This window comes from Motacilla alba, chromosome 7 (genome assembly GCF_015832195.1).
Source record: "Motacilla alba alba isolate MOTALB_02 chromosome 7, Motacilla_alba_V1.0_pri, whole genome shotgun sequence".
NCBI lineage: Eukaryota > Metazoa > Chordata > Aves > Passeriformes > Motacillidae > Motacilla > Motacilla alba.
The window spans coordinates 12,313,934-12,331,691 of record NC_052022.1 but is presented as its reverse complement, the minus strand read 5'-3'; the positions used below and the strand labels follow the sequence as shown (position 1 = coordinate 12,331,691).

Sequence of the window (17,758 nt, the reverse complement as noted above, 5' to 3'; positions counted from 1 at the left end):
GTGTTTTTAGGATTGAGAGCTTGAGCCTGTCTGTCTTAACATTGTCCAGGAATCTCAGCTTACATGCCAGCTGCTGCAGGGTGTAGTGTTTGTATAGAAGAGTGGGAGTGAATGCAAAATACACCTGCATGTAACCCAAAACAGTGCGTCCTAAAGAAAACAAGCTTCTTGGCAACTGATGCATTTTAATTGGGAGTGCAGTGCTTCTACTGTGTCTGTGTTACATTTCTTTGAGACATTGTTAGTGAAAGCAGTTGTCTTCTGGTTTTATTGTGTTCACTGGAAACGGTACTGCCCGTAATAAAGGGCAATTCCAGCTGTAGGAAAAAGACAACCGTTTGGAGCTGAGTCAGGAACTGAGCTGCATTCTGGTTTCCTAGATGGGAAGTGGGATTAGGTTACTGGAATTGCCAGAACATACATATTTATTGCTGGGGGCTGTGACTTGGCTATTGTGCCTGCAAGGGTGTCTCGGTGCTGCTAACAAGATCTCCTTTCAACTGCTACTGTCTTTAATTGGCCTGTTTCTGCATGAATTATCTTTGCTTTCTGTCAGAAAAATAGTCTTCTTTTAGAGAGAGCTTGCCAAAGATTGTTGAGAACACCAAAATCTTCTGGACTGTGGATTTTGTAGCTAGTTAGATTGAAGGGGTTTAGAAGTAAGGTCCCGACCTCCTGGGTTTCTGTACTCTGCTTGGCAGATGCCTCTATTGGCTACCTTGCAGCTTAGATCCCTTCCTAATGTCAATGTTTCCTTTAATTTAAAATGTTAATGCTGCAGCTGCCAACAGCAATTTTGCCAGATTGTAGAAAGCACTTTGCCACATATGAAGGATTTTATTATTTATGGGTTTATGTTTTTTTTTTTATTTTTTACTTTGCTTCATTCCTGTAAAGTTGTCAGTACAGGAAACATGTACTGGTCTGCAGGATCTGAAAATGGTTTAGAATATTAGTTGCGAGTCTGGAAAACCTGAAACATGATCAGTGTCTTTCAAAGTTTAGTCTTTCCCCAATAAGCTCTTTCTTTGCTAAGTTAGGACAGCAGACAGAGATTTAATATTTACTTCCTTACTATGGGATGAGTAGGGAAGTGGTTTTTTTGGGGGGTTTTTGGGTTTTTTTTTTTTGCTGGTGGATGTAGCTTTCCCTTAACCACATCCATGAGAGAAATGGTAAAATAAAGGAATGAACTGTTGGGGATTGGAGCCCTCAGTATTCACGGGTCACTTCCTCAGTGTATTTCACAAAAACCAAAATTCTGAATTTACACATGGGTGATCTTTGTATAAATCCTGTTTCTTTTCTAAAGGAGGACTATCCCCAAATGTTAATCATTTACCACTGTTGTGAATCCTGCATGCTTTTCTGCTTGCCTGCCTTAACACGTGGGATCTTCCAACTCAGCTGTCTGCTTGGCTGTTCTGGAACATGAGAAGGTGGAATTTGAACTGAAGGCCATCTGACCCCTCTATGTGAACAGCAACAATCCTTCCACTTTGTTTAGATTTGGCTCATTAAATCGAATCTTTTACATTAAACTGAAGGAATACCTTTGATTTAGGAATTCCCTTACTTGAGTAGTTTATGAAGTGCTTTTTTCCAAGCACTTTTTTGATATATGACTGTACCTTTTATCAGCCTCTCCTATAACATACTGGTGAAGGACCCCAGTGCTGCACAGACAGCAGTTAACAGATCATTGTCCATTTTTCTAGTATTTTAAAATTTGGCTGTTTTCCATTAATTGCTTAGCCCTGCTGCTTTGGAGATGTTTGTGCCTAAAGCCTTACAGTTTCCTAGCTAGAGGCTCCTGCATAATAATATTTTTCAAAAGACTGAATAAAGTGATGAGTGTTCTCCCTTGCACCTCTTTCTAGCTTTTGGAGGACTTCATACCAACTGTGGCAAAGAGTGGCCATAACTGTGCACAGCATTTCTGTGGGTTTGATTTTAGGGACTCTAAATTTAAAACTTACAAGCCATTATGCTTTCATATGCAAAATTAGAAAGTGAGGTCTTAGTTTGTGTTGTGACTTTTTTATAAAATGGTTCTTTTCCAGCTAAATTTTAATGTTAATGCAAGTTATAGCTACAGGCAACTTCTTCAATAGTATTAATCCCTTAGTCACCTAAATTGTGGATGATTTGTTTGCTCTACTGTTTGCTCCTGCACAGTAATGTTCATTTTTTCCTGAGCTTCTATTTTCTTCTCCTTTTTTTTTTTTTCAAATTTGCTTTAGAATCTGCACTTTCCAGTCACTTTGAAAACTGGTATTGCTGTAGCTGTTTGCTTCAGGTGTACATTTAGAGCTGCCACCTAAACTTGTTTTCTGCAAATACAATGTGCTGCGTACTTGAGGTCTGTTCCTCATTCACGTTATTTTCTCCCATTTGTAAAATGCACCCGATTCTTGCTTATTCTGTGAAGCGTTTTGAAATATGAAGTGCTTTCCATTTGGGAAGTGTAAGCAACATAAACATGAGAGAGCTTAAGTTGTCAATTCAGACTTGTACAGAAACGCGCACGATGCTGTGCAGGAAAGGGTTTATTTGGCAGTGTCATCCCGTGCACGTGTACTTGCATGCCTCTTCCCTTCAGTATCCACCTTCCAGGAACGCCCCTTTTCCTTGTCCTTCCGCATCAATCTTCTTGTCCTCACCTTTGCTTTACTTTCCCACCCTTTTCCCCCTCCGTTGACTAATTTTCCCCCTCCCGCTCCCCACCGCTCCAGGCCCCCCGACGCCGCCGGCCGCTGTCAGCGTGGTGGAGCCGCGTGGGAGGCGTGGTTGCCGCCGAGGAGCCGCGCCGCGGACGGAGCGAGCCCCGCGTTGGTCCCCGAGCGCAGCGCCAGGAGCGCGGGGCTGCGCGGCGCCGCCTGCGCTCCGCCGCCCGCCGTGACCGCGCTGTGACTCGGGCTCCTGCCGGCTCGGGACCGCTTCCCGGCCGAGCCTGGGAAACCGCCTCCTGAGCTCCCTCTGGGATAAGGACTACGGACCCGGAGCTGACTGTAGAGGGGCAGAAGCTTTTGTTACAAAGGCTCTGCAGACTGTGCTGTTGGTAGTGAGTCTTTAAAGAAAAACGACATACAGACCAGAAGGCACACATCACTCTTACTTTAAAACCAGTATATATCTATCTATGTGTGGATTAGATAGATATATTTTTTAAATTGTGTTAAAGTTTTTCTTCATGACAGAAAGATCCATTTTTTTTACCTGGGTTTGAGAGCCATGCAGGAAGTCACGCTTATTATAAAACTACAGATGCGACCAGTGGGTTATAATATGGTTTCAAAAATCTAGGAGAAATAGAGGATGTAACTGGCCCTTCTTTTGAGCCACGATCGTGTAAAAATATCTAAGATACGTGGTTGATCTGAAAACCAGCCTTTTTTTTCTCAATAAGACCTCTTCTGAGAAATATTGTTTGGAAATGGAATAGAATTATTTTCAATTTTTTAAGAATAAATTTAACAGAACTGTCAAAAAGACCAAGAGTAATTTTTTTAAAACTATTTTTTGCTTTTTACCAATTTTTCTTTCTTTTTTGCTTTTCTGGTCCAGTTGAAAAGAAACAGATATCCTGACAAACACCAGTCCTACCATATGATTCACAAGTTAATTGTTAAGTCAGAGGTTAAGACTCCAGCTTCATGGGTCATTGGTATTCTTGGGGGCCTTTAACAACATGAAGAGCAAACTTTTACCATTGAACACACTGAGCTTTCTTGTGTTTTCTGAATTTTGTTGCTTTTAAATTGCAATATTATTTTCCTATTAAAAAAAAAAAGAGGAAAAATCGTAATCGAGGGCTTTTAAAGTTGAGTTATATGTAGCTTTTAGGATAAAGGAGTTTGAATGATTTTCAGATTTTTTCACTATGTTTCAAATTGCCACAGAGCCCAGAAATAAAAAAAAAAAAAACACAACATCATTTTCAGATATCCAGACCTGAAGAACCAAGAAGTGTCAGCCAGGACATAATTTAATATTGCCTGAAATATTTTGGCCTCCTCACACCCACATCTGATGGAGGGAAAGTTTGCTAATGAAATATGAGTCTCTATTTTATAACACTGCTTTAAAAAAAACTATGAGCAACCTGTAAACTAAAGATCTGTGACACCTACCAAGCTAATTGGAGCAATCTCTTGTGCTCTTTTTAGTTTTAGGTTTGAAATGGTGGATGTTGTAATCTTTAGGAGTGAAGCAAACCCATTTGTTTCTTTTTTATTTTTAAAGTTGCATGAGAATATGCAAATGAAAATAAGTTGTTTACCTTTACAGTATCATATAATGTCTGTGTAGTTGAGGGAGAAAAAGACAAGATTGCTTATACTGCTTGTAACTGAGAGCTTTCTCAGTCGGGTCATACGTGGAATGCTGTGTGGTGCATATTCATGCCAATATATAATAGATGGGCCAGGCAAAAAGAAGGGGCAGAGTATTAGCTGCTGCCTTAACTGTGAGAGCCCCCTGAGCATGTAATGACTTACTCATGGGTTGACAAACCTTTACATGCATTACAACCCTTCATTATTCCTTTATTCATAATTATTTATGTGGCTTGAACTCCTGATATCTTTTATCAGCATTTCCCAGAGAATATTTCTTAAAATATGATGGTAGAAGTTGGTTTGATGACTTAAAGCCCAGCACTTATTACTATGCAAAGTTGAAAATATCCCTTTGTATGTGGGTAAATGCAGGTATGTGGAAGGCAAATGCCTGTTCAGTTCCTGAGTATTGGGAGCTGACTGTGGTAGAAGCCCTACTTTTCCTGGGAAGCCTTGGACAATTCCCCTTATGGCTGGTGTGCCAGTTCATCAGTATTTTATGAGGTGTCAGAAATTTGGTGCAGTGATTCAGTTTTTTTGTGCTTCTTGCGTTCATGGTTGGGCCATTTATGAAGCCTGCCTGGTCATCTTCCTGCCGGTGCTCTGAAGAGGATGAAGAGTCTGGGAGGCTTCAAGGGTTTTGCTGCTCTTTGGAGAACTCATGCCTGCAAATTCCAGTGGCTGAGGGTCTCCCAAGTATGACTTTGCTCTTATTGACTGCCTATCTCAGGTGGCTCAGCAGGTGTTTCAGTGGGTCTGAAGGCAAGATGTGATCAATTCTTACTTGAATCTTGACTTAGGAGACTTCCTTGAGTTTATCTAAAATTCATTTCATTTCCCTGAGGCCCTGTCCTGATGTGGGGTGAAGCTGCAGGGACTCACCCTGGTTGTGCTGTCTCAGCCAGGGCTCCATGCCAGGGCACAAATGGCAGTAAGGTTTTTTACAAACTTTGACCATCTCAGTGTAAGTAGTACACAGCTCTTGGATAGTGCACAGCTTTTGGAGCACACTAGACACTGAGTGTGCTGTTTAAGTATGTTGCCAGATGTCAAGACTGCCCTTATCTGTAGGAGGCAAGTTTTTGAATTAGCTCTCTTGTCTGTCTAGTAAATGTTACTGTAGTAGTCATGAGGAGCAACAGGCTAGTGTAATTATCCTGGCAATTAAGGAAGAAAATTTTCATTTTTCATGCATTTTCTCTTACAATACTATGAAAAGCAGTGGGAAATTCAAGCACAGGAAGTGATGCTGGTGCTCTACGTCACCTCTCTGATGTGGAGTTCATAGCAGCTTATGCCAGGTTCCTTCAAACTGTCGTGGTGTTAGCAACTGCATGCTGTAGGTAAAATCTGAACTTCTTAAAATGGTGGTCGTATTAAAGATGGGAGACTATTTACAGAAAATTATCAGAAAGTAGGAAGAAAATTGTTGTCTCCATGTGAAGATGATAAAACATTTTGACTCATGTATCAGCGAAGTAAGGTATGGGATTCAGTCTCACTTTCCTTGTTGCCTTAATTGGAAGAGGATCTCTTCCTGTCTATTAGTTCTAACAAATCTCTGTATCCACCATTCCCTCTCTGCAAGACTGTGTGCTGTTTGCCTTTTCCCATTTGTGGTGCAGAGAGAGGCTGCACAGGAAGTTGAAAAATTTCCCCTATTGTTTGCTTTGCCAGTAGCTTCTTATTCCACTGCTTTAAGAGAATCAAGCCAGTGGCCTCAATTTGCCTCACAGCAATTAATTGACTTAAAATTATTTGTACATTATTAGCACTAGAACCTTGATATCCTGTATATATTTAACATTTAAAGAATTCTTTGTGTGCTTGAGTTGAAGGGGAAGGAGTTTTTTCCTGCAGCCTCTGTAGTAACAACCAGGGCATTGCTTCCAGGTTCCAGGGGCTGGAGGGGGCCACGAGGCACTAACCTGCTAGTGGAAAGGGAGATGCTGGCCTAAAGTGTCGAGTAGAAAATGTCTCTTGTCTGTGCTTAAGGGTAGGTTCTGTTCTGTTGTGGTGGGTATGGGTTTGATATCATTGTTCTCATATTTGGAACAGGACTTGGAAAAGGGATTGATAGATTTTTCTTCTTAAATCAATATTGCAGCCAAACTGTGATTGTTGATGGAGAGTGATTGCTGATTGAACTGGGCAGCAGTAAAGCTCCAGTTGTGTGCACAGGCTGTCTGGTGAGCCATTGCATTGTGCAGCAGTGGTTTCTGTGTTTGCTGTTAGGATAGCTTTAGCTGTCACCAAGCTTTAGAGAAATGTATGAGATTCCTGACTGCTTGCTCAACATAAACATCGTAATATAATTTTTCTTTTTGTAATTGTTTTTCCTTGTTCATTGAAAATAGAGCTCATAGGGCAAAATTAAAAGGAGACATTTCCATCAGAAACCAAAGGAGGTGAAACAAGTGTTCTTGACAGGGTACAGAGTACATGCTGTGGTTCACTTAAAACACTGTGACTGCTAAGGTTTCATTCATTGCTCTGCCTAAGTTAACAGAACTGAAACTGGTTCTAGGTATGCCCGACCATAAGTGTCAGAGCAGTCCTGTGCAGTGCGCCCTTCTGCCCTCTGTTCTGCTTTACCAGTGTTGGGTGAAGTGCTGCACAAACAGCTTTTTGTGATAGCAACTTCCCTTACCCTAACTTTTCTTTTTTTCTTGTAAAAATCCTAAAGGGTATACCTTAAGTTTGTTAGAAAAACTTCAAATGTTTTTTCCAGAGAGTGTATTTCATGGATAAAAACTTCCCTTCTTCTCTCTTTGCTTTTTCTACTGCTGTGTGATGACACAGCAGGCAACATGGACCTGTTCTGTTATGAAGTCTCTTATACAGATATGAAATGTTCCCTTTTTCATGTTTCTTAAGCTCACTGAAAGCCAGTGTCAGTTACTTGAAACAGTTTTTCTAGATTGTGGCTGGTCAGCAGAAGACAGCTTGAAAAAAGAGATTGCATGTGTTAAAGCTTTTTCTTGCTACAGGAAGAGTGGTAACATGATTGTGCCTCTCTCTGCCCATCCTTCTGCCTTTGCAGCATACCTCTTGTTGATTTGCTAGACAGCACAGACTTGCCAGAAACTTGTGTGGATGATGCCCTGGGCCGTCCAGTTGTTGGCTTGGCAACAGGAGATTCAGAAGAGGCTGTTAGTTGCCCTCCTTCTGGCACGAAGGAAACTGCTGCAGACAAAGCAGACTCTGATCGTAAGTAAACTGACAGATTTTTCCATATTTTAATGTGTGAGATCAAGATTAAATAATAGGTTGATATGAAATTATTTCCTTACAAAAATGTGGAATTGTTTTAGGAAGCTCCCTTAGATTATATGCATAAGGAGAGTTTCACCTATTACTAGAACAAGGACAAAGATACAAGTGAAAAGTCAGTTCTACATTGGATGTGACTTTGTCCACAAATACAGTAAAGTGCATCCATCTAAGCAATTAACTCTGCATTTGGTTGCTCACTGTGAGGATGGCTGGGTAAATGAGCTGCCAGGAGTGCACAGTGTTGTCACTTGGTGCACACAGCCTGCAGGCTTGAAATTTGCACCAAAGCTTGATCAAGTAGATTCCCCCATCCCTGTGCTTTTCTGCTCAACTTCAAAATTATGTAATTAGTATTCAGGAATAATGCAAGTTACGAGTCAGATAACTCCAGGGTAACATTAGGAAGATGATGTATTTTTTTGTCTTTTTCAGCATTTGAAGACACATTCCTAAAACTGAAGCAGCTGGAGGCAGAGCGCAGCAGCCCCGTGCCGACTGAGCGTCCCAATGTAAACATAAACGTACAGGTAACTGACCTGCATCCCCTGCTACAGTCCTGGATTTTGTTCAGATCATTCTGAAAAGTCTTCCACTTGCCTTGCTCTGTTTGCAAGACTGCTGAGACGATGAGTGAGTAATACTGGGGGATGGCAAAGGAAATACAAATGCTTTATGATATATAAACCTGTGTGTGACAAGGCGGTGAGATAAAGATGGGGGCAGAGGTGCATGTGTGCAGACTTGCAGCCGGGTGAGATTTTCTAAAATCAGTGGGAGTAAAAGGCATAAATGCTTGAAATGTTTGTCAGTTGTCTTTATCTGTAGGTTACTACCTGCATGGTGTTGGGTAGTTTATCCTCTTTCTGGAAGGGCTGAGCTGTTTTCCTGGCATTTTTCAATTCCAAGAAGGTTGTTCTGACATTTTGTTTTGAGTCAAGTTTGCTGATGATCCGTCCCTCCTGTTAAGTGGGCAGCTGGTACCTGCTCCCCGATAGAGGTGTTACTGCTCAGTGTTTACACAAAGAGCAGTGATGTGGTTTGATTTACTGCTCTCAAATCCCTCTGAGCAAGTCAGGCTGCACTTCACAGGCAGCTGAGCCAAAGTACAAGTCTGAGTGCCCTGAACAGGGTGAGGGCTCTCTTCTCCCTCCATTCTCTTCACTCTTTCTTCCCCAGTTTCCCTCTCTTCTCTTAACCACCAGGAGTCATTGCAGGTTTCAGTGAGCAAATATATCTGCAAACTGACAAGCAATTTTTTTTCTGCCTTTGTTTTGAACGTTTTGTTGAGTTGCTGAGTTTCTTTAGGTTTTTAGTTTGCTCTTTAAGTTGGTAAATAGTGAGTTAAATAGGTTCAGGGAAGGGGTCAAAGAAATGCCAAGGCCATAGTGAAAATAAGTAGTGTTGCTAGAAGGGATGAGGAGGCCAGAATCCTCCCTTACAACAGCAGTGAACTTTGATAGATTCACTGGTTATCAGACAACTGCCCCCAGACAGGATATTCTTCTGTGTTTTTTAATGAGCTTTAAAAAATGAAATTTATTTTTCCATTACTCTGCTTTCTCTGATGCAAAGGCTTTGGGAGATTTTTGTGTTTTGGGCAAGCAGAGAGAGTGAAACACCTGGCAGTGTTATCTCTGTTTAGACTACTCTCCCCCTTGCAGGGAGGCCTGAGGATTTATCTAACTTTGAGTGAAGCAGCTATGATTTTTCTTGCTCCCTCAGTAGTAACAGGGACCAGGTGCCAGGAGAGGTGTTTAGCAGAGTGTGTTTGAGCTAAGCCCACTCCTAAGCGTTTGTTTTCCACCTCCATGCGAGAGGAGGGTGGTGCTGCAGGTTGCTTGGCTCGTGTCCCCTTTAAGGGCTGCTGTCAGGGCTGCCTGGTGAACTTCTCTGCTTGGTGAGGGCATTACCAAGATTACCAGGTCTCTAAGAAGATTAGTCAGTAGACTGTAGGTCCTGTTATGCTGAAACACTGCTTCTACATAAACTAAAGCAAATGAACACAGTTTATTTAAGAATATTTTAGCCTGTTGAGCTCCACTTTAGTTCAGACAGAGAGGGGGGGAAACATTTAATTGGTTCATTGAAGAGCATGGCCCGGACCTGTTTCAGAGGTTTTTGAATTGTGGCTGATTTATAATAAGCAAGCTAAGATTCCTGTAATGAGCTAATCTAACAAACAGCTGCCAATACAGAGCAGTCACAGTCATCCAGCTGCTGTCACATAAGGTGCCGAGTAACTTTAGAGGTTATAGATACTGGGAAGACAGTAATCTGATTAGAGAGCAAGAACATTTGCATAACAGAGAATTATGGATCAACAGTATGCCAATAGGTGGTAAAACACAGTTCAGCTTTCAAGAAGAAAGTGCAAATTATATTAGGAAAATGTAAGAGTAGATCATTGGAGGGTTTTTTTGGGTAGAAGAGACAGAATAAAACTTTTCTGCCTATGATGTAGCTTACCAAGAAGTCACTTGAGAGTGTTTGTTTAAAAAAGATGGACAAAGATTAGAGACTCTCTGCATACTTGAAATTCCCAATGCTTTAGATTGCAAAGACATGTAGGTTACAGTAGCACCAAATGAGCACACCCTTCAGAGAGGAAGGTTAATGGTTTGGAAACCAGTCCTGAAAAGAGTGACCTAAAAGTCACTATTAAAAATACTTTGTTTTCTGCCTTTGAAGGTTGCTTTAGAAAACATAGAAGCTTTCATTTACGGTGTTTGTTATAAAATGTACCTCTGGGCTCTTCTCCTGTACTTACTTTTCTTCTTAATCTGTTAGTAAAAGAATTGTTTGTGCTATCCTCTTCTGGCAGAATTGAATGGGACTGTAATATATCCACTAAAACCTTGCAATAAGTTTAGATCCTGGAGCTTGCTATTATTTCAGAGGGAATGCAGTATTGCAGCATTCTCTCTGATCGTGTGTGATTACAAATTTCAGCAATGCAGAAACTGTTACAGTACACAAGAGGTTTGGTAGAATGCATTGGGGGAAGGTGTTCTCTTTCTACTCAAGAAGGCAGAGCTATCCTGAACTTCATGACTGTTATATGCCAACTCACTCCAGGTTTGTTAATTAAAAATCTTTAACTGTTTTCCATCAGGGGATAGAGAGAGCCTGATAGTCATCTTTATGTAATTCTATAGTTGCAATCAATCAATCCTGATTGATGCCTTTGATAGGGAAATATTTATCTAGCTATCCCTGTTCTTCTAGAGAAAAAGAGGAAGCGAGGGAATGAATGGCTTCATTCTTCTCGGCTGCTCACTGCCAAAATCTGTTGGGATAGAAGAATGCGACTTTGTCCTTTCCCAGCTTTCACTGGTGCAGTGACCAGATCTGACAAAGAGAGCAAATAGCTTTAAGTACACCAACACTCTGCTTTCATCAGCTTTTGAAGGGAAATGAACAATAAAGGTTCACCCTGTTTGCCCATCTTCAAAGTCTGCTCCCGAGTCAGAAATGCAAGGACATGAGGGTTTACTTTTTCTGAATTTGTTGTGATCTGTGAATACATGGAAGTTGGTTCAAAATGTACCTGTATTAGGCTCCATCTTCCTGCACAAAGTGATTTTTAGCAGCACCGGCTACAGAACTCGAAAGCACAAAGGCTTGGGATCACATGTCTTGTTACTGCCTTTAATCTTTCCTTGCCTTTTTGCATCACTGCCTAGCTGCATGTTTTGATTGAAGAACACAGTACAAGTATAGTTTGTCTAGTCCGTGGAAACAACAAACATTCCTAATGAGCTGGAATAATGACAAAGCCCAGCAGCTTTATCGTTTTGTGTGAACACCTGAAATGTCCTGGTAAATGAGACATCTGGAGGCGTTGGCAGGTGCCGGGTGCTCTTCCCTCTAGCTACATGCTTTTTTCATTAAAAAAACCTGTAAGACACCTATGCTTTTTTCAAGTGCAAAATAGGGTTGAAAAAAAATGGATCATTGATATTGAGGGAAATACTTCCTTGGTGGTATGAAATTTATGCTCTATTAAATTAAAATATTCTGTAAAAGTACTAAGTTTTTCAAAAGTAGGGAGCCTAATTATTAATAGACTAGAGTGACCTAATTAAATTGATTTTTCAGGTGGAGGAAGCTGAGAGGAAGTTAAACAATAAATTGGTACTTCAAGCACCAGTGTCATGATGTGCTCAGTTAAAATGATCAGATTTATTGTATTAGTGGAATAATGCATTCAAAATGCTGTGCAAGTAGTGTCACACATGGCATCTGCTTCAGTGAGGTCCAATAAAGACTTAAAGATTACCACAGTGGGTGCTGCAGCTGTACAAATAATAATAATTTAGTTGTAATTATTCCTTTTGGTAATTCCAGCAACTTCTTTAAAATAAAAATACTTAAAAGTACTGTTGATCCTCATAGCTTTTTATGTTGACAGTGACCCTTGAATATTTTGTGAGGTTCATTGCTGACTGGGTCAAAATTTGAAAATGGATTCTCCTTTAGATTGTCTCCTAAGATCCTGTTTGGACACCCCAAAAGGTGATTTAGAGGAAGACAAAAAAAAAGGAAATGTATTTCCGTCTCTAAAGACCAAATAACTCCAAGTCCTCAGCAGTGTCTCCAGGGAATGTAGAAAATCTATGAGAGTGGGTGGAGGGCTGTGGGGCGACAGGTGTTCACCTCTTTTTAACTCCTGTGTTCTGCTCTTCTCTTTGCAATGGGCTTCATTCCTTCTGGGCACTGCAGCTGGTGCAGGTGGGAGGGCAGCAGGATTGTCCCTGCCCCGGGCAGTCCTGCAGCACTTGCCTCAGGGGAGCGGCCTGCTCTAGACCCTGGCATATGGTGAGGAAAGCAGGACTCTGTCTCCCCCTGCTGAGTCATACCCTCAGAAGGAAGGTCAGAGGGTTTAATTTTCACTCAGCTAATTAACTTCTGCCACTAATCAAATAGCAATTAGTAGATTGAATGCGTAATTAACATTTTATAATTAAGAAATGAAATTCTCATAATGAAATATACTGTAGTGAAAGGTATCTCGTTCTTACTTCTCTTCATTATGTATCTGGCTGCCCGTTTGCTCTGATTTAATCAGTGGTGGGAGAGGTAGTTAGTAGCACATTAATTAAACTCTTGGTCTAACTTATAAGTAGATTTTAAATTAAAAATCTTCCCAACTTGCATTTGAGAGTAAATTATCAACTTTTACTTAGGCTACACTGACATGATATAATGGCTGTTATATTAATCTCCTCTCAGTAAACTAGGCTGCTGTTTTAGGATGCACTTCATTTCTTGCACACTGCATTTTTAGCACAGCAGTTTGCATATCCATATTCAAGCATTGTGCTTTTTTTTCCTTTCTGTGCTGCTTGACATTACAACTGAGTTCCAAAATAAAGGAAAAAATTGCTTTTTCATTTCAGTATAAATCTGCTGACTTCCCTTTGGCTTCAGAACCTTGTTTGTATTTAGAGATGTTGATAAACTTCAGCCCAGACTTGTCTATGTGGAAACTGCTTCTGATAAAGATGTTTTCATGTCTAGGATGAAGTGGTGAAGTTGACAGATAAATGTCTTAACAATGCAATCGAGAGCCCAATCATAGCAGCAAAGTGGCTTCCAGCAGATCTCAAAAGCAATATCCTGAAGGCCCAGGCAGAAGCAGGGCACAAGGTAAATACTCACCTGAGCAGAGCTGTGACGCTCTCAAATGTTTTATTTCTCTTCAATTGCCTGATGTTGGAGAAGGTGCCTTGCAGATAAGGGCGTTCCAAGAGCCTTATCCAAGGCAGAGTCAGAGGGCTTCTCACAGTGATAATGGTTCTGTACTGGAATGGCTGCCCAAGGAGGAATTTATGTCCTTGATGATACTCAACAGGTAACAGGACCCTGTGCAAGCCCTGGTTTGAGAGGTCATTGAGACAGGTAACCTCCAAAGGTTGCCTTCTTTCTAATCAAGCAGTTATTCTGTCACTAAGACTGGGCTTTTTGCATGTTGTAGTAAATTTCATAGCAAATAACAGTATTTTATTTGGTTTTGTTGGTGAACTATTTTTATTTCTGCACTGAAGTTGTCATATGGAATTGATGTTCCAAGTCCCTGAGCTGTAGATGATCAGCACTTTTTTGTGCTGGGATAGAGACACTCAGCTCTACTGTGAATCTCAGAACTGACACAAGATGGAAACAGGCATTAGAAATGTATGTCTCTGTTCATTTCTTCCTCTCAGGTTGGAAAAGATGACAGCATGACAGGTGTCAAGAATTCCAATATTCAGGAGGCTGCTGCCAGGTATTGAATAGATTTGTAAGAAACATATGATGTAGTTGCCTCACTACAGAACTGAGAATCTGCAGTTCAGTGTGGTCTGCCAGTGGCTCAGTCACCATTGCATTTTACTTTGCATAGGGTACCTTAACCTCATGAGTGTGAAGTGGTTTTGAGATGAAAACCAGGATTATAACTGCTAAGTTTTATTATATACGAGATAATACAGACGCTCTTTATTCTGTCATGCTTGATGACCATTGTTACAACAGCAGTTTCAATCACTAATTATTTCTGAAATGTGAACAGCTTCAGAGTGGGGAGAGGGGATGGGTCTGTTCACAGTAGGTGTTTACTAGTGGAGGAAAAAAAATTGTATACAAACTCCTGCAGTGACAATTTCCTGAGAATTACTAAATATTAAATGATTGCAGGTCCAGTGGGACTGCAGGCATTGAAAAATTTAAAAGTTTACAACATCGAACTTCTTGATTATTTGTGACAATGCACATATGGCAGACCTCAAAGAGCAGAGGGTGATACTGTAAATAAAATGTACAAATAAAATCTACATTAGCAGTCCCAAAACTGTATTGTAACAAGTGATTCATAAAGGGCTTTCCACAGAAGGTTGTACCTGTTTTCTGTTTTTGTTTTTTGTTGGTTTGTGCCAGGAACCTTATCCTGTCAGGCAAATTACAGAGCAGCCCCCCAGCAAGCAGTCCAATATTTCAAGATCCAAGAGAGCTGCTGAGAGCAACCCCTGCTTCAAACACCTTTGTTCCGTAAGTGATTCTCGAGAAACATTTTTCTGGGGTAAGGGGACCACGTGGAGGTTATGATGAAAAGGCTTGAAAAGATGAGGAACAGCTGCTGAGCATTTAGGCTACATCTAAGCAGGTTTAGGGATGCATTTTTAATTACTGTTGCAGCAGTTAATCAATAGGCCAGGCCTCGGGGTGAGTATCCTTGCAAGCAGTAAGTGAATCTCTCTCATCTTCTGAAAGGACTGGGATTCCTGACATCCTGCTCCCCCTGGCTCTAAAGAGGAAGATAAGAGGATGACAGGAAAGGCTTCAGGCGAATTAGACACAGGGGCTGAAGAAACTCCTTTGAGATAGAAGACATCGATACTGTTGGGTCTATACACAGCTGTAGCTGAACGGTGGGAGAGAGCAGTAAGCTGTGGAGGTAGTTGGAAGGCATTTACATTAACATACAAACACCAGTCTTTTGTCTGCCTCCGTGGAACTGGTGTCAAGGTTTTGAGCTGTCTGGGAAGCAGCCCTGTTCCATGCTATCCAGGCAGGGTGCTAATGAGGATGTTTTCCCCTTTCAGTAATACCTTGAATGAGGACAATGCTGACTCTAACCACGAGGACCTGCTAATTCCACCTAATCTGGCTCCAGCTGAGGAGGCTGCTGTTTCAAAGGTATCACCACCTGCCAGCCTGGAAGGTTTCTGTGTCACATTCTGAGCTCCCGATGCCTCCAGGCAAGCCCAGCAGACCTTGCTGCATGCCTCTCATAGCTCTGTGAATGCCAGGCACTGGGGAATGCCAGAGAGTGCTTTCTGAAGCAGGCAGGGACACTGCACAGATCTTGCCAAAGGCCATTTCTTCGTGTCCTTTCTAGTTCTTATTTTTCTAAACTGCTTGTTTTTCTCACACTGGAGGAAGCCCCTTACATCCCAACGATTTCATGCTCCAGTAAGGAGATGTCCGGGTGTGCCTGAGTGTTCCCGAGTGTTCCCGAGTGTGCCCGGGTGTGCCCGAGTGTGCCCGAGTGTGCCTGAGTGTGCCCGGGTGTGCCAGAGTGTGCCTGAGTGTGCCCGAGTGTGCCCAGGTGTGCTTGAGTGTGCCCGGGTGTGTCTGAGTGTGTCTGAGTGTGCCAGAGTGTGTCTGAGTGTGCCCGGGTGTGCCTGAGTGTGCCCGGGTGTGCCCTGTAGCTGTTGGGCCTCCAAACCAGTTGATCCCACTGAATAATCCTAAATTTCACTGAGTTCAAACACCCCACTCCACACCTCACTGACCTTTTGAATGCTGCAGTACCCCACCTTCGCAGAGGAGAAGGGACAGTTTCGCTGCTTGCTTACAGTGGCAATGATGTTGTTTCCAGTACATTAATGAGAATAAAGGAAATCAAAAGGCTATTAAAAAAGATCAAATGGAAAAACATGAAAAACTAGGCTGATAAAAAGTGGTGTTCGTTAAAGATACTGGTCCATAACTCAGGAATCCACTAGGGTATTCAGTAGACCTGTGTGGTTACTACTGGGAATTCAATTCAAAACTGATTTATTCCATAGAGCACTCCAGATGACCAGGACGTTTCCTTAACATCACTGACAGAGAATCTAATTGACTTTACAGAAGCCACACCTCGGGTAAATGTATTTCAAACCCAAACTTTTTCCTTTGCACTTAACAGTCATTTTTACTCATGGACTCTCCTCTGGCTTTAGTGTCTGTCTGCCAGGCTTGGATCTGTGGCAGTGGGAAGAAGTGATGGACAGGGATCAGTGCTCACATGGCCCCCATCTGCAGGGTGGCTGCTGTAGGGGTGTAGACTTGTCAGCTTTGCAGGGGAAATGAAGGAACCTGGAGAGTGAACCTGTACATGTCCCACGGGAACTTCTAGTACTGTTTTAGTAGAGCTGCAAGTGCCAGCCTGCGTTTCACACTTTGGGGATACATAAGAGTTCAGTAATACATAACTCAGAAATTACAGTTTGAAGATGTATGTACATGTGTGTATGTCTGTGTATATCTAGATATACTCACAAATACTTGAATAGTAAACTAGGAATACTAGTCAAGCCTTTTATATAGATAACAAGAAATCTCTTACAATCTGTGCTGGCAAAAATGAGTTACTTTGTATGCATCAGGAGGAAGGGGGAAGGAGGAGGACTTCTAAACTCTTCACAGTAGTGTGCTCTGGATTAAGATTGTCCACAAAGCACTAAAAGATGATGGATTCTTTCCTTTGGAAGGGAGCACTGAGTTGAAACTGCTCCCAGTGAGTGTCTGGCTCTGTGCTCAGTGGGTGCCACATCTCCAGCTAATCACTAGCGTGATTCAAAGGCTAACAAGGGGCAAATATCTGAGATTGTTTTGGGGGAGGTGGTGTTTTGGGAGGTATGCTATTTTGATAACGTTTCTTAACTAGTTTCCGCCTTTTAATTGAGTTTTTGGTTGCTTTTTGTAGGTGTCTTCTCAGCCCATTGTAGCACCGAGGTGGATAGTGCCAGTAAGTTATTTGACCATTTCTTAAAGAAAAAAGCAAAAGCTTTTGTCATGATTAAGAAACAGGAGTTCAAGTTAAATAATAAAATACAGTAATTTTTGATAGTTTGAAGGTCTATAAAGTAATGTACCAGACCAAAACCAAAGCAAACTAATTCAGCTGGAGTAAATCAGACAACATACCCTGTTAATTGTTAAACTTAATTTCTTCTGTATTGTACCGGAGGTAAATGCCATAAAATTTCTTAAAGAATTTTTAATTCTTAAAGAATTTAGTAAAGCCCAGGCTGGAGTTTAATGGATCCTGTATTTGCCATTTATTAGTAAATTATATTGAAAACTTAGCTTGTCTTGTCCTGGCTGGTGTTTGAGTTTCTTGTTTCATTCTTCCCCATTCAGACCGGACTGATTTCCAACGGGCCTTTGGGAAATCATGTTGCCGTATCTTTGAAGGCAGTGAAAGGCAGCACGGAGACCCTGATGTCCTCAGCTGGGTTGACACCATCCCAGCAGGCACCTGAAATGGGGTGAGGTCTTCTCAGCTCGCTCCACAAGTCTGTGAGGGCACTCTTACTGCTTCCACTGACATAATTACAGTGGCCATTTAGACACAATGCCTTGTTTTGCTGTGCTAATAAACTGTAGCTCTG

General features: G+C 41.6%; 1 protein-coding gene across 6 annotated transcripts in view; it reads left to right on the top strand.

Annotated features, from left to right (window-relative positions):
- EPB41L5 (erythrocyte membrane protein band 4.1 like 5) overlaps positions 1 to 17,758 on the top strand; it is a 53,650-nt gene that overhangs the window by 30,501 nt on the left and 5,391 nt on the right. For 5 of the 6 annotated variants that reach the window (XM_038142148.1, XM_038142144.1, XM_038142147.1 and 2 more), the window contains exons 17-25: positions 7,384 to 7,550; positions 8,049 to 8,143; positions 13,137 to 13,265; positions 13,823 to 13,884; positions 14,535 to 14,645; positions 15,200 to 15,293; positions 16,169 to 16,246; positions 17,071 to 17,112; positions 17,508 to 17,635. In XM_038142148.1, coding sequence (XP_037998076.1) covers positions 7,384 to 7,550; positions 8,049 to 8,143; positions 13,137 to 13,265; positions 13,823 to 13,884; positions 14,535 to 14,645; positions 15,200 to 15,293; positions 16,169 to 16,246; positions 17,071 to 17,112; positions 17,508 to 17,635 — 906 coding nt within the window. The remainder of the gene's footprint in view (positions 1 to 7,383; positions 7,551 to 8,048; positions 8,144 to 13,136; positions 13,266 to 13,822; positions 13,885 to 14,534; positions 14,646 to 15,199; positions 15,294 to 16,168; positions 16,247 to 17,070; positions 17,113 to 17,507; positions 17,636 to 17,758) is intronic. The other variant, XM_038142146.1, reaches the window with a different exon arrangement.